Source organism: Salvelinus sp. IW2-2015, linkage group LG4q.1:29 (genome assembly GCF_002910315.2).
Source record: "Salvelinus sp. IW2-2015 linkage group LG4q.1:29, ASM291031v2, whole genome shotgun sequence".
Classification (NCBI taxonomy): Eukaryota; Metazoa; Chordata; class Actinopteri; order Salmoniformes; family Salmonidae; genus Salvelinus; species Salvelinus sp. IW2-2015.
The window spans coordinates 21,854,958-21,871,917 of record NC_036842.1 but is presented as its reverse complement, the minus strand read 5'-3'; the positions used below and the strand labels follow the sequence as shown (position 1 = coordinate 21,871,917).

Genomic DNA, 16,960 nt, shown 5'->3' with positions numbered 1-16,960 from the left:
GGGGAGTGTTGCTGCACAGCTATTTTCAGGTCTCTCCAGAGATGTCCGATCGAGTTCAAGTGTGGGCTCTGGCTGGGCCACATTCAGAGACTTGTCCCGAAGCCACTCCTGAGTTGTGTTAGCTGTGTGCATAGAGTTGTTGTCCTGTTGGAAGGGGAACCTTCACCCCAGTCTGAGGTCCTGAGCGCTCTGGAGCAGGTGTTCATCAAGGATCTCTCTGTACTTTGCTCTGTTCATCTTTCCCTCGATCCTGATTAGTCTCCCCAGTCCCTGCCGCTGAAAAACATCCCCACAGCATGATGCTGCCACCACCATGCTTCACTGTAGGGAGGGTATTGGCCAGCTGATGAGCAGTGCCTGGATTCCAAAGAACTCCAAAGAGTTCAATCTTGATTTCAGCAGACCAGATCATTTTGTTTCTCATGGTCTGAGAGTTCTTTAGGTGCCTTTTGGAAAACTCCAAGCGGAGTGGTTTCTGTCTGGCCACTCTACCATAAGGGCCTGATTGGTGGAGTTCTGCAGAGATGGTTGTCCTTCTGGAAGGCTCTCCCATCTCCTTAGAGGAAGTTTGGAGCTCTGTTAGAGTGAGCATCGGGTTCTTGGTCACCTCCCTGACTAACGCCCTTCTCCCAGGATTGCTCAGTTTGGCCGGGCGGCCAGCTTTAGGAAGAGTCTTAGTGCATTCAAACGTCTTTCATTTAAGAATGATGGAGGCCACTGTGTTCTTGGGGACCTTCAATGCTGCAGACATTTTTTGGTACCCTTCTCCAGATCTGTGCCTCGACACAATCCTATCTCGGAGCTCTACGGACAATTCCTTCGACCTCATGGCTTGGTTTTTGCCCTGACGTGCACTGTCAACTGTGGGACCTCATATATGCCTTCCCAAATCATGTCCAATCAATTGAATTTACCACTGGTGGACTCCAATCAAGTTGTAGAAACATCTTAAAGATGATCAATGGAAACATGATGCATCTGAGCTCAATGTCGAGTCTAATAGAATAGGGTCTGAATACGGTATTCATTTTTATATTTTTTATATATGTGCAAACATTTTCTAAAAACCTGTTTTCACTTTGTCATTATGGGGTATTGTGTGTAGATTGATGAGGGACATTTGTTTTATACATTTTAGAATAAGGCTGTAACGTAACAAAATGTGGGAAAATAATGCACTGTACACAGAGGGCAAGTGTCAGTAACATGCATATCAATCTCTCTTGGCTCAAAGTTGAGGAGAGATTGACTGCATCACAATTGTTTTTTGTTCAAGATATTGATGTGTTGAAGGTACTGAACTGTCTGTTCAAGTAGTTGGCACACAGTGCGGACACTCATCGGTACAACACACATCTCTTCACAGTCTCCAGGTTCTGAACAAAGGCTGGGAAATGCACAGTATTAAATAGAGCCATGACTACATGGAACTCTCTGCCCCCCCAGGTAACTCAAGCTAGCAATAAAACCAGATTAAAAAAACATATAAAAGAACACCTTACTGCACAAAGGGGACTGTGAAGAGACACAGCCATTTTATTCATCTTGTATTGTAATTTGCACTGTATTATGTATTAGACCTAAATATAATGTGAATGTACTGATATGTAGGCTATGTGTGACGTTGTAAATGTATGTAGTTCAGTCCTTGACTAATAATGTTCTGTACTATGTATTATGTCATGTTTCATGTGGACACCAGGAAGAGTAGTTGCTGCTTTTGTAGTGGCTAATGGGGATCCTATTAAATATCAAATATCAAATACCTCTGAGTGATGGCGTTAGGACACACAGTTGCCAAGATCTCCTGCAAAGTCTCTCTGTCTTTGCACAGTTTTGTAGTCTGCTGTATGATGTTGTCAAGCCCTGGCCCAAAGGTGGAACCTGGCGTGAGGGGGGAACTCCAAGAATGTTTTCTTAAATGGCGGTGGCAGTTTAGACTGCGCCCAAAACGGCCTAAGGGCTGCCATGGAGGCCAAAGAGTACATTTTTGGTCTCATTAGACCACAGAATCTTTCGCGGTATGATCTAAGAGTCTTTCACATGTCTTTTGGCAAACTAAAGGCATGTGGTCATGTGCCTTTTTCGCAGGAGTGGCTTCCGTCTGGCCACTCTCCCATAAAGGTCAGATTGGTGAAGTGCTGTAGAGAATGTTGTCCTTCTGGCAGGTTCTCCCATCTCAACCAAGGAACTATGTAGTTCTGTCAAAATGTGGAATAAGTCTAGGGGTATGAATACTTTCTGAAGGCACTGGAAAGCACACACCCAGATACCCACTTCTTAAAAGCCAACATTTTCAATTACCCATTTATTTTTTACAGACAACCAGAAACTGCATAGCCAATAGGTCTGCCCTCCACCAGATGTTTTATTAGCTGTTTATATATAATTTTGTCCAATGAGAAGGGGTATTTTAAGATGTACGAGTCCATGTCATGATTTTGAGATCCTGATTTTCAAATAATGGCTACTCATAGTTGCTTCTAATTATTTCTGTTCTGAAACTGGAAATCTGTTCAGGGTCCCTGAAATGTGAAACATGTATGTTAGTTTGAACATCTGGACTTGGTAACTTATCATAAGTTCAACTGTTCAAATGAATCCACAATGGTAAAGGTGGCATAGAGATATCCTTGGTCCCCCACCATGGATTATTCAATTCTCTCTGTTGGAGATGCATTAGCCATCTGAATAATGTGTCTAAACAATAGTTTGGATGCAATAAATGACCTTTGACTAGTTAAAATGCGTTCTTTACTCATCAATTTACTGTTCATCTATAGTTTCAGTAAGCAGTATTGAGGGTTCATTACATGGGCAGCAATTTAGTGGACAATGAAAAAAGTCATACATTTCAACGTAGAGCTGGGATGATAAACCTAAAATTATCGACATCAACCAAACTGACACTTATCGTGGACATTTAGCTGATATTGTTCATTACGATAAATAATCTATAGGGCCCTACTAGAGAAATCTGAAGTTTAAAATGAAATATGTTTAATTATTAATAGGACAATTGATAGCAACAACATTCAAAGTAGTAACGTAAACTCACCCCATTCCGTACAAATGTGCGTAACCGCGACATTCAAACGAGGCTGCAAAGAAAACTAATGGGACTGTAGCGACTGTGTTGACTTCAAAATCGGGGGTGTGAACTAGGTTTCTATTCAAGCGTTGATCGACATGGTAATGGCTCTATAGTATTGGAGAAAAGTTGAAAAAACGGATCGTCTGTTACATCGGGACGTGTCATGTCGTAACGTACAGCACGCATAAAGCAACTATTTCTGTCTTACAATCTCTTTCCACCAGGTGTAGCACTTCTCTCATCCTTTAAAAACAAGAAATGGACAGTGACGAGGGTAAGGGGGGATACCTAGTCATTTTTTGCGTCATCATTGCATGCGATCATCATTCTCAAAGCCGCTGTTTACTTCTAAGATCACTTTAGCACCGCCCTAAACACCCGATTCAAATTCGACACAAACCTTCAAATAGGTATGTAATGACACATTATATAAACTCTTTATAGTGTTTTATTTACATTTTAGAGGCGATAAGGTGATCATTTGGACAGATCGAGTGAAAAAAAGCAATTTTCCCACACGACATCTCTCCTTCTCACTATCACGCATTAGTTTCGCTTCCCCACCCGACGGGGCTCATTGCCTGCTTGAATTATGCAGAAACGGGCAGTGTTTAGGTCATGTAATTGATTCTGTTGGAAAGGGGAGAAATTGTGCTTTACAATGGTATTGACTTTACAGTTGATCTGGAAGTATTACGTTTTTTGGGCGCTAAAATAAGGGCAATTGTACGGACCAAGGCGATGTACGAGTTTACATGAGTTTACGTTAGTAGTTTTCAGGGTAATATAAAATAATTACTGTGGTGCACATTATGTTCTAAACTTATTGTTCAATTTACCATTATTGTGATAATTCAGTACATTTATGCTGATAAGGATTGTTGTCCATATCGCCCAGCTCTAATTCAACGTGACTTCAGACCTGCCCAGAGTATCCATATCCTCTTTGGGCTGTCCTTTGTCCTAAGCACAGATCAGCTCTCACCTCAGAATCTTATTAGTTGATGGCAGAAAGAGGAAAATATGTCTCCATCTTATTTTCTAATGATTTGTGAGTATTCAATTGTCCCTTATTTCAATCCATTTATATTTAGAGTGTATGGTGTGTATCTTATGTTAACTGAAATGCCTTGTTTAAAATGTCTTCCTGTTATCTTTGTTAAAGTTGTGGCCGGTGTTGCAGTTATAAAATGTTATGCAGGTATGTATTACATCATGTCATTAGTTGTGGAAGGATATTAGAGATAGGCTATTGTCTTTCATATACGATTTGTCACTACAGCAGTTTGGTAATACCGTTTCTACAACTCGTTCTCTAAATGTACATTATTTAGCCACAACAGTTTCAGAAACATACATAGATTTCAGTCTACGATTGACAGCTTTAACAATTTGAATTCTCACTATTTATATATTTAAATCCAAACAGATTCTGTCCCCACTTCAAGCATTGTATTATCCCCTGGGTACATCAATGGAGCTAGATCTGTCAAAGTACGCTGTGAATCAACAGAAGGTACAGAGTGCTATTTTTACAGAGACCAGGATCCAACCCCAATAAGAAAAGTGGACTACAACAGTGTTTGCCAATTCACATTGTTCTGGGATGAGTTCAAAACCTGGAACAAGAGTGAAGTAGATCTCAGCTGTGCTATTCTACAGAAAAGAGAAGGGAAAATGATATCTTCAGAACGTAGTGACACTCGAAGACTTCATGTGAGTGGTGAGTGACAATTTTACCCTAGGGCCAAAATTAGGGCCTCGGGAACTTGTTCAGTTATTGTTACCCAGAACACACTGGGTTCACTCATATTGTATCTATTATCTTACATTTTTCAAACAGATCCAATTGGGAAACCCAGTGTTGACGTGGAGCAGAGAGGGAAGTACCTCAATCTCAGGTGTGAGGCTCAACATGGCACCTCATGTTATTTTTACCTGAACAATGGCGACATACACTTCAAAAAGCAACCCTACAAAGACAATGTTTGTGTGGGGAGAGTGGCCCAAGAGGAGCTACTGACGATGAGGAAGAGGAGCAGCCCAGGAGAGATTTTCATCACATGTTCTGTGGAAATGGTGATAAAGGGGAATTCTGTGACATCACAGCACAGTGAACCCCTCAGTATCACCGTAGATGGTGAGGACCCCATCCATTTCAGTGAAATCTATCTATTGCTGCAGCTGCAGTGCATGGCTGATGAATAATTGTTCATATTTGAATAATATTTTCAGATGTAAATCCTACAGGAGCCACAGGTTCCATAGCAGATTTCAGTTCCATCCCACCTGGAGAGGAGAAGGCAGTCAGTGAAGTCATCAGCCTAACTACCCAAGAAGAAGGTATGTACATTTAGGTGGTTTAGACATAGATGCTCACAATTGCAGGACATTATGAACATTGATGTGAAATGAACATGATACATGATGTCCTTTTCCCTTCCAGACCCTTCCTCAAGGATCCCCCTCTACATCGGTCTCCGTGCCGGTCTTTATGTTCTCATCCTTCTGGTGGAATCTCTCCTGTGTTTTCTCTGGTGTAGACATGGCAAGTGCCTTTTGCTTCAAAAATACTCCAATTTGTATGTTGTTCCAAAGGCTGTTGTCAGCTATACAACCAGGGCCTGTTAGTTACGCTCTCATCATACTTTTGTTTCTGAAGGTGATGAACGAGGAAATAACAGTAGGAGGTGAGAGTGATCTATTTATTTAACTGCACATTTTCATATCATCTGTTTGAATGTACTGGAAACTGCTCTTGACTGGCAAAACCCATATGAGCTGCAAACGGTGTGTGTTGAGTATAACTATACTCTTTACTATCCACTATGGTTATAGTCTATTATAGTGTAACTGTTCACTGCTTATGGTGCATTGTGGTATGTTTTTGCTCTCTTACAGGAAGAGAACTCAAGTCTGCACGACGCTATAAGGATGTGGCCTTGCTGGGGAGTTCAAGTTGGATAGATCAAATCAACTCAAATCAAATGTTATTGGTCACATACACATGGTTAGCAGATGTTAATGCTTGTGCATCTAGTTCCATGCAGTAATATCTAACAAGTAATCTAACAATTTCACAACAACTACCTTATACAGACAAGTGTAAAGGAATGAATAAGAATATGTACATATAAATATATGGATGAGCGATGGCCGAACGGCATAGGCAAGATGCAGTAGATGGTATAACAGTATATACATATGAGATGAGTAATGTAGGGTATGTAAACATTATATAAAGTGGTATTGTTTGAAGTGACAAGTGATACATTTATTACATCCAATTTTTTATTATTAAGTGGCTAGAGATTTGAGTCAGTATGTAGGCAGCAGTCACTTAATGTTAGTGATGGCTGTTTAACAGTCTGATGGCCTTGAGATAGAAGCTGTTTTTCAGTCTCTCAGTCACAGCTTTGAGGCACCTGTACTGACCGAGCGTTCTGGATGATAACTGGGTGAACAGGCAGTGGCTTGGGTGGTTGTTGTCCTTGATGATCTTTTTGGCCTTCCTGTGACATCGGGTGGTGTAGGTGTCCTGGATGGCAGGTAGTTTGCCCCCGGTGACGCATTGTGCCAACCTCACTACCCTCTAGAGAGCCTTACGGTTGTGGGCGGAGCAGTTGCCGTACCAGGCGGTGATACAGCCTGACAGGATGCTCTCGATTGTGCGCCTTTAAAAGTTTGTGAGTGTTTTTGGCGATAAGCCACATTTCTTCAGCCACCTGTTGCGCCTTCTTCACCCCGCTGTCTGTGTGGGTGGACCATTTCAGTTTGTCCGTGACGTGTACGCCGAGGAACTTAAAACTTTCCACCTTCTCCACTACTGTCCCGCCCATGTGGATCGGGGGGTGCTTCCTCTGCTGTTTCCTGAAGTCCATCATCATCTCCTTCTCCTTTGACGTTGAGTATGAGGTTAATTTCCTGACACCGCACTCCGAGGGCCCTCACCTCCTCCCTGTAGGCCGTCTCGGCGATGTTGGTAATCAAGCCTACCACTGTAGTGTCGTCTGCACATTTGATGATTGTGTTGGAGGTGTGCATGGCCACGCAGTCGTGGGTGAACAGGGAGTACAGGAGAGGGCTGAGAACACACCCTTGTGGGGCCCCGGTGTTGAGGATCAGCGGGGTGGAGATGTTGTTTCCTACCCTCACCACCTGGGGGCGTCCCGTCAGAAAGTCCAGGACCCAGTTGCACAGGGCGGTGTCAAGACCCAGGGTCTTGAGCTTAATGACGAGTTTGGATGGTACTATGGTGTTAAGTGCTGAGCTGTAGTCGATGAACAGCATTCTTACTTAGGTATTCCTCTTATCCAGATGGGTTAGGGCAGTGTGATTACGTCGTCTGTGGACCTATTGGGGCGGTAAACAAATTGGAGTGGGTGTAGGGTGTCAGGTCAGGTAGGGGTGATATGATCCTTGACTAGTCTCTCAAAGCACTTCATGATGACAGAAGTGAGTGCTATGGGGCGATAGTCATTTAGTTCAGTTACCTTAGCTTTCTTGGGAACAGGAACAATTATGGCCCTCTTGAAGCATGTGGGAACAGCAGACTGGGATAGGGATTGATTGAATATGTCCGTAAACACACCAGCCTGCATGCCCCTCAGCATGCTCTGAGGACGCGGCTAGGGATGCCGTCTGAGCCGGCAGCCTTGCGAGGGTTAACACGTTTAAATGTTTTACTCACGCTGGCTGCGGTGAAGGAGAGCCTGCTGGTTTTGGTAGCGGGCCGTGTCGATGGCACTGTATTGTCCTCAAAGCAGGCAAAGAAGCTGTTTAGTTTGTCTGGGAGCAAGACATCAGGGTCCGTGACAGGGCTGGTTTTCCTTTTGTAGTCCGTGATTGACTGTAGACCCTGCCACATACCTCTCGTGTCTGAGCCATTGAATTGCGACTCTACTTTGTCTCTATACTGACGCTTAGCTTGTTTGATTGCCTTGCGGAGGGAATAGCTACACTGTTTGTATTCGGTCATGTGTCCGGTCGCCTTGCCCTGATTAAAAGCAGTGGTTCGCACTTTAAATTTTTCGCGAATGCTGCCATCATTCCACAGTTTCTGGTTGGGGAAGGTTTTAATAGTCGCCGTGGGTACAACATCATCGATGCACGTGCTAATAAACTCGCTCACCGAATCAGCGTATACATCAATGTTATTGTTCGACGCTATCCGGAACATATCCCAGTCCACGTGATCGAAGCAATCTTGAAGCGTGGAATCAGATTGGTCGGACCAGCGTTGAACAGACCTGAGCACGGGCGTTTCCTGTTTTAGTTTCTGTCTATAGGCTGGGAGCAACAAAATTGAGTCGTGGTAAGATTTGCCGAAAGGAGGGCGAGGGAGGGCTTTATATGCGTCGCGGAAGTTAGAGTAACAATGATCCAGTGTTTTGCCAGCCCGGGTCGCGCATTCAATATGCTGATAAAATTTAGGGAGCCTTGTTTTCAGATTAGCATTGTTAAAATCACCAACTATAATAAATGCAGCCTCGGGACATGTGGTTTCCAGTTTACATAGAGTCCATTGAAGTTCTTTCAGGGCCGTCGAGGTGTTTGCTTGGGGGGGATATACACGACTGTGATAATAATCGAAGAGAATTCTCTTGGTAGATAATGCAGTCGGCATTTGATTGTAAGGAATTCTAGGTCAGGTGAACAAAAGGACTTGAGGTCTTGTATGTTGTTATGATCACACCGCGACTCGTTAATCATAAGCCATACACCTCCGTCCTTCTTCTTACCAGAGAGATGTTTGTTTCTGTCGGCGCGATGCGTGAAGAAACCAGGTAGCTGTACCGACTCTGATAACGTATCCGGAGTGAGCCATGTTTCCGTGAAGCAGAGAATGTTGCAATCTCTGATGTCTCTCTGGAAGGCAACCCTTGCTCAGATATGGCTGGAGAGTATGATTTGTCAATGTTTTTATAAACCAGAAGTCAATAGGAGTAGAAGTTATTAAATTCGAACAAGTTGCAATTTCCATGCACCTTGTGAATGTATTTTTATATTTTGCACAGTGTTTAATGTGTAATGTGTTTGTATATGTAAAATATAGCAATTTCATTAGCATTTCATTTTGTTCTGCTCTTGTATGTTGTGTTTTCCAGTGGAAATAAAGCTTGTACAGTATATTGTAAATAATTGTTGGAAATGTTGTTTATTTTCTCTGGAAGAGAAATTGTGTTGTTTAGATTACACAGCAGTTGTGTTTCAACGGTCTGTCTCATGATGTTCATTGTTGTACCTGCGCTTTAGCTGTACCTGAGCAGTACCCCCACAGTGGGGGTACTGCTCATTGTAAGGTTCTGCTTTTCTTTTCTTAGTCAACCTTGTGTTCTTTTTCTTTGTGTTCTTGAACGTAGCCCTGTTTCTTTGTGTTCTGGAACGTAGCCCTGTCTTTCATTTTTGTTCATTGATTTCACCTATGTTCGTTTCTCACCTCATCATCAGCTCCCAATTTAGTTCAGTTCTTTCTGTTTGTATGGTTGTGAGGTATTGTTTGTTTTTGACTACCTACCTGTGTTTGACCATTGCGTGCCTGTGACCAAACATTTGCCATGCTCTGCGTGTGAATCTACACCTTTTTCTCCCTGAGCATGCATTACACTCATACAGATACAGCTCTATTTATATAGATGAGGAGAAGGCAGAGTAGAAATGGGTGACCCACATCTACACCAACATCACCCCTGAAAAACAACACCACAAAGGGCTCTCAATACATCTATCATACGAAGCTCATGTCTATATCCATCAATATACAACGACTTGTCAGTGAACATGCATAGGTGCAGAGGTGTGGAAAGACACAGTAGTGGAATTGTGGTCATGATCTAAGCTGAGATGTGCTACAATAAGCCATTGTGCTGCAACTGGTCCCCTAACACTCTTAGGGGACCAGTTGCAAAATTAAAACATTTCCAAACATTAAAAAGAAACTGGTGCAACCTGCAAGGAGTTGCTGTCAATGTTAACCAATACATAACTGTCATTTGAGGAACAGTCAACTTTTAACTTTTCCACATGTCTTTTTTTATTTAACAATTCATTGATGGTCATGAAATTAAAACTACTCAATTATCTTTTGATTCCTGTTTTCCATTTCTCTACAAATCTGCAATACTTGGAATTAACAAAAAAAAAAAACGAAGTTAGCCAAAAATACACAATAGTAATGTGGTCTATGCATGCAATCCAAGCCATTACCTGACATAAACTGGTTACACTGACTGAAAATATAGACAGGGATCAAGGTATCTGTCATTTCCTCATTTGGAGAAACTTTAGTCACCTGCGTAACATGGCTGGAGCGAAGTTGAGTGCTTAAACAGAAAATATCTATAACGTCCGACTACTAATAAAACCCAATAAATACGCTACTGAACTAATTTTGATCATGTCTCTGTTATGTGGCTCAGGTGGTAGAGCATGGCACTTGCAACACCAGGGTTGTGGGTTTGATTCCCACAGGGTACCAGTGTGAATGAAAATGTATGCACTCAGTAAATTGCTCTAGATTAGAGTGTATGATGAAAATGTATATTTAGGGTTACTTTTTGTATGTGTACTGTATATGCAAGGTGTACACAGTTACTGTCTTGTTTGAAAAGTCATCTTTAATGGCAAGCAATGAAATCTTAATCACAAGGGTTCTCACATTTAAAATAGTTATGCTCTAGTTACCTATATTTTCACTAAATTAAATTAATGTGCACATCAGGGACAGTCCTTTAGTGGTCAGTAAAATAAGGTGCATTATTCAACATCACTAGTGACCTGTCACAACATCACGTATGAGTCTCCATATCCTGCTTTCTAGGTTGCTCTGTGTCCTAAGGGCACATACTTTTTACACATTATAATCTGTAAGTTCTCCTTTTTATTGACGGAAGAAAGTGGAAAATATGATCTTATCTTCTATTAATTTGTGAATTTTCAATTATTACTTATATTTTCTATCAATGATCTATTTACACAGATATTTTAAGTAGCCCATTCCATATGTTAGCCTTTCTTGTCAACAGAAGTTTTGTACAACTATGGAGTTAGTTAAGAATTTTGACTTGAATAATAACGTTTTATAGTTGCAAATAGAGAAATGCGGAAGTGATACTCCACATGCAAAATACCTTCTAAATCAAGGAACAATTCAAGTTTTCAAAGATTCTCTTTCGCTCTAACAGATTCTGTTCCCACTGTTCCCAACCATTTTATTATCCCCTGGGTACATCAATGTAGCTACTCCGCCTGRTACAGTACGCTGTGAGTTACCAGAAGGCATTATTTGAGGAACAATACATAACCTTTCCTCCTGTGGTTTACCAAATAATGTGAAACAATTTATTGGTGATGATGAAATAAAAAACAACTGAAATATATTTGGATTCCTGTTTTGCATTTCTTCAATGCTTGGATTTGCTTCCAAAAAACTAAGTTTGCCAAAAATACACAAAAGTAATGTGATCTATGGATGCAATCCAAGCCATGACTTAGTTGGCACAGACTGGTTACTCTGACTGGAAATATGTATTATGTAAACTAAACAGACATGGATCAAGGTATCTGCCATTTCCTCATTTGAAGAAGCATTAGTCACCTCCATTACAAAGCTGTGAAAGTCGTGGGGTGAAAAATCTCAAACAAGAAACTATTCATCAAATTGTCCAACTTCAAATAAACCCAATAGATCAGTAACTGAACTCATTTGATCATGTCAATGTGTGTGTTGTGTTGGGTTCTGAGAATATGAAAATATACTTATTCATGTCACTGATGGAGTGCTGACATTTAGAGGGTTTACACCAGAAGTTAATGGTTATAGGAGGAAGTTACAGTTGAAGTCTAAAGTTTACATACACCTTAGCCAAATACATTTTAACTCAGTTTTTCACATTTCTTGACATTTAATCCAAGTAAAAATTCACTGTCTTAGGTCAGTTAGGATCACCACTTTATTTTAAGAATGTGAAATGTCAGAATAATAGTAGAGAGAATTATTTATTTCAGCTTTTATTTCTTTCATCACATTCCCAGTGGGTCAGAAGTTTACATACGCTCAATTAGTATTTGGTAGCATTGCCTTTAAATTGTTTAACTTGGGTAAAACGTTTCGGGTAGCCTTCCACAAGCTTCCCACAATAAGTTGAATGAATTTCGGCCCATTCCTCCTGACAGAGCTGGTGTAACTGAGTTCGGATTGTCGGCCTCCTTGCTCGCACACACTTTTTCAGTTCTGCCCACAAATTTTCTATTGGATTGAGGTCAGGGCTTTGTGATGGTCGCTCCAATACCTTGACTTTGTTGTCCTTAAGCCATTTTACCACAACTTTGGAAGTATGCTTGGGGTCATTGTCCATTTGGAAGACCCATTTGCGACCATGCTTTAATTTCCTGACTGATGTCTTGAGATGTTGCTTCAATATATCCACAAAATGTTCCTTCCTCATGATGCCATCTATTTTGTGAAGTGCACCAGTCCCTTCTGCAGCAAAGCACCCCCAAAACATGATGCTGCCACCCCAGTGCTTCATGGTTGGGATGGTGTTCTTCAGCTTGCAAGCCTCCCCCTTTTTCCTCCAAACATAACAATGGTCATTATGGCCAAACAGTCTTGTTTTTGTTTCATCAGACCAGAGGACATTTCTCCGAAAAGTATGATCTTTGTCCCCATGTGCAGTTGCAAACCGTAGTCTTTTTATGGCGGTTTTGGAGCAGTGGCTTCTTCCTTGCTGAGCTGCCTTTCAGGTTATGTCGATATAGTACTCGTTTTACTGTGGATATAGACACTTTTGTACCTGTTTCCTCCAGCATATTCACCAAGGTCATTTGCTGTTGTTCTGAGATTGATTTGCACTTTTCGCATCAAAGTACGTTAATCTCTAAGAGACAGAATGCGTCTCCTTTCTGAGCGGTATGACGGCTGCGTGGTCACATGGTGTTTATACTTGCGTTTGGAAATTGGTCCCAAGGATGAACCAGACTTGTGGAGGTCTACAATTTTTTTCTGAGGTGTTGGCTGATTTCTTTTGATTTTCCCATGATGTCAAGCAAAGAGGCACTGAGTTTGAAGGTAGGCCTTGAAATACATCCACAGGTGCACCTCCAATTGACTCAAATTATGTCAATTAGCCTATCAGAAGCTTCTAAAGCCATGAATCATTTTCTGGAAATTTCCAAGCTGTTTAAAGGCACAGTCAACTTAGTGTATGTAAACTTCTGACCCATTGGAATTGTGATACAGTGAATTATAAGTGAAATAATCTGTCTGTAAACAATTGTTGGAAAAAGTACTTGTGTCATGCACCAAGTAGATGTCCTAACTGACTTGCCAAAACTATAGTTTGTTAACAAGAAGTTTGTGGAGTCGTTGAAAAATGAGTTTTAATGACTCCAACCTAAGTGTATGTAAACTTCCAACTTCAACTGTATATAGTGGGTGCAATTAAGCTTGGAATGTGTTGAGTGCAGGGAAGCAATTACATGTGGCAGGCATTGATGAAGGGAGAGCCATGGATTATTGATGGAGGGGGGTCAGGTCAGGTCAGGTCACCTTAATGGAGAAATAAAAGTTTATTGCCCGTATCACTAGTGTCCTGCTGTCACGTTCGTCGTATTGAGGAGACCAAGGTGCAGCGTGGTATACGTACATTCTATTTATTAAACGAATGAACACTGAACAAACTAAACAAAATAACACAACGAACGTGAAGCTATAACAAAGAGTGCTGAAATAGGCAACTACACATAGACAAGAACCCACGAAACCAAAAGGGACAATGGCAACCTAAATAGGATTCCCAATCAGAGACAACGATAAACAGCTGCCTCTGATTGGGAACCAATTCAGGCCACCATAGACCTACAATATGCCTAGACTTACAAACATCCCTAGACATACAAAAACCCTAGACAATACAAAAACACACCCTCGTCACACCCTGACCTAACCAAAATAATACAGAAAACATAGATAACAAAGGTCAGGGCGTGACACCTGCCTAGCTGTTGTTAGGGTGATGGTTTTGTTTATTTGTGTGTGTATAGTTTAAAGTAACTCTCTGAAAAGTCAACAAGTTTATTTGATCAATTCATCACAAGACTTCTCCTATTTGAAATAGCTGTGCTGTAGTTACCTATATTTTCAGGAAGTTCAATGTAGGGTGGACCACATGGACAGTTGTCAATGAAAATAGGGTAATTTTCTTCAGCGTCACTAGTGATCTGTCACAACATCTCTCGTGAGTGTCCACATCCTTCTCTGTAGGTTTTTCTGTGTCCTACCAAACACACATCAGTTTTCTCACATCACAATCTATGTGTGGAGTTCACTTCACTTCACTGACGGAAGGAAGGAAGGAAGGAAGTGGAAAATATGTCTTTGTCTTATATTCTTCTCATTTGTGAGTATTCAATTATTTTGGTCTTTTGATCAATATCTTTTTACACGGATTTTAAGTTTTGGTAATATGTTACTTAATGTACTGTATGCTTTATAACTTGTTCTAAGTATGTATGACACTTTATTATGCTTTATAGTAAGGCTTGTAAAATGTCTCACTAAGTTGTTTTTACCTTGTTCGAAGATGTTGCCGGTGTTGCGGTAAAAGAAAGTTGTGCAGGTACATATTACCAAATGTCACTTCTTTAATTGTCCAGCTCAACAGATATTGATTTATTTCAGGCAAAAAACTATTTTTTTGATGACAGATTTGTACACTACTTTTCATAACTAATATAGAGTAGCACAATGCTTAAAGTGCCATATCTTTGTTAAAAACTATATATTTTTAGTTGCAAAGAGAGAGACAAGGAAGTGATACTCCACATGCAAACAKATTCTGAATCAAGATTCTTATCACTCACAATTTCATATATTCTCTCTATTTCTCTAAACAGATTCAGTTCCCACTCCCACTATTGTAATTTCCCCTGCGTACATCAATTTAGCTACACCTGTTACAGTACGCTGTGAGTCACCAGAAGGCACAGAGTGCAAWTTCTACAGAGATCAGGACACCAAACCTATAAGAAAAGTGGATTACAAGCAGGGTGCTTGCCAGTTCAAGTTGTTATGGAATGAGTTCAAAAAGTGGAACAAGACTGAAGTAGACCTCAGCTGTGTAATTCTACAGAACAGAGAAGGTAAAACGATCAAAACCTCTAAACCTAGTGACGCTCGAAGACTTAATGTGAGTGGTAAGTGACAGATTTACAGTACTCCATAGCACATGTTTACCAGAGTACACTTCCCACTTGTTAAATGACTTCATAAATGACTTTCACAATTTACTGACAGATCCAATTGGAAAGCCCAGAGTTCATGTGGAGAAGATTGTGAATTACCTCAATCTTCGATGTGAGGCCAAGGCTGGCACCTCATGCTACTTTTATCTGAACAATGGTGACTCACACTTTAAAAAACAGCCCTACAAAGACAATGTCTGTGTGGGGAGAGTGGAAGAAGAGGAACTGCAGAGGAAGAGGAGCAGTGCTGGAGAGATCTTCATCACCTGTGCTGTGGAGCTGGTTGTAGAGGGTGAAGATACTGTGACATCACAGCATAGTGAACCCCTCGGTATCACCATAGACAGTGAGGAAGACTAGAGCCCATCATTTTCTGTGATTTCAAATGTATCAATCTTCTGTCTTTCTATTGTTGTATTGCAAGACTAATATATTATTAATTTATTACATATCAATGTTTTAATTATTTCAGTATTAAATCCTCCAGGAGCTACTAGTTCCCCATCAGTGTTCAGTGTAATCAAACCTGTTCAGGAGAAGACAAGCAGCAATGTCACAGCCGAAGGAAGAGGTCAGTAACATTGGTTTGGTTTTAGATTAACTGTGAAAATATTATCATGACATTCCTCTGTCTGTCTAGTACTGTATTGCAAGACTAATACTGTATATAATTATTGTACATACTGTGTATATCATTGTTTTATTTATTTTGGTTGTAAATCCTCCTGGAGCCACCAGTTCCATCTCACTTGGAGAAGATAGGTCAGTCAGTAGTATAACTGCCCAAGGAGAAGGTGTATTAAATAAACATGGTTATTGTGAGCTCAGTTTGTTGAAATACATCAGCAAGTGCCTATTCAGATYCTGTTTTTYARAGTGATGTRCCTTTCCCTTCCAGAATCCGTCTCAGAAATCCCCTTCTACCAGTATACCAGTCTTCGTGCTGTTGTCTATGTTATCATTCTGCTGATGGAATTTGTTCTGTGTCTTCTCAATCAATCAATCAAATGATATTAGTCACATGTGCCGAAATAGAACAGGTGTAGGTAGACCTTACAGTGAAATGCTTACTTCCGAGCCCTAACCGACGTGCAGTTCAAAAAATACGGATAAGAATAAGGAGATACAAGTAACAAGTAATTAAAGAGAGCCAATAAAAAATAGCAATATATAGAGGGGGTGCCTGTACAGAGTCAATGTGCGGGGGCAACGGTTAGTTGAGGTAGTATGTCCATGTAGGTAGAGTTAATTGAAAGTGACTGTGCATAGATGACAACAGAGAGTGGCAGTATAGACGTTGGTGCATGCCATCTCTCATACTCACACAAATTTTTAACTGATGTAGGAACTTCATTTGATTACTCTTTTGTATCTGAGAATGTACCTGCCACAGCAGGAAATGCAAACTTGCAGTGCATTTGAGCTTTTAAAAATGCTTCTAAAGTTTGTAATTTTCCGCTTTGAAAATTTCAAACTTGATTTGCCCCTAAAAGAAATGTATCAACCTTAACAAAACATGTCCATTAATTTCATCCACATAAAAGTTCACATTTCCTGTTGCTGCAGATTATTTCCTGCTGTACAAACTGGCTCAAATTAAACCTACATCTGTTTATCTCTCTC

General features: G+C 40.7%; 1 protein-coding gene across 1 annotated transcript in view; it reads left to right on the top strand.

Moving 5' to 3' along the window:
* Window positions 1–14,313: 14,313 nt before the first annotated feature.
* The window catches only part of LOC111961662 (uncharacterized), a 10,076-nt gene continuing 7,429 nt past the window's right edge, over window positions 14,314–16,960 (top strand). The window contains exons 1-5 of the mRNA XM_070442317.1: window positions 14,314–14,493; window positions 14,677–14,712; window positions 14,990–15,289; window positions 15,390–15,683; window positions 15,810–15,908. Of these exons, the coding sequence (XP_070298418.1) occupies window positions 14,466–14,493; window positions 14,677–14,712; window positions 14,990–15,289; window positions 15,390–15,683; window positions 15,810–15,908 (757 nt within the window). The 5' untranslated portion in view covers window positions 14,314–14,465. The remainder of the gene's footprint in view (window positions 14,494–14,676; window positions 14,713–14,989; window positions 15,290–15,389; window positions 15,684–15,809; window positions 15,909–16,960) is intronic.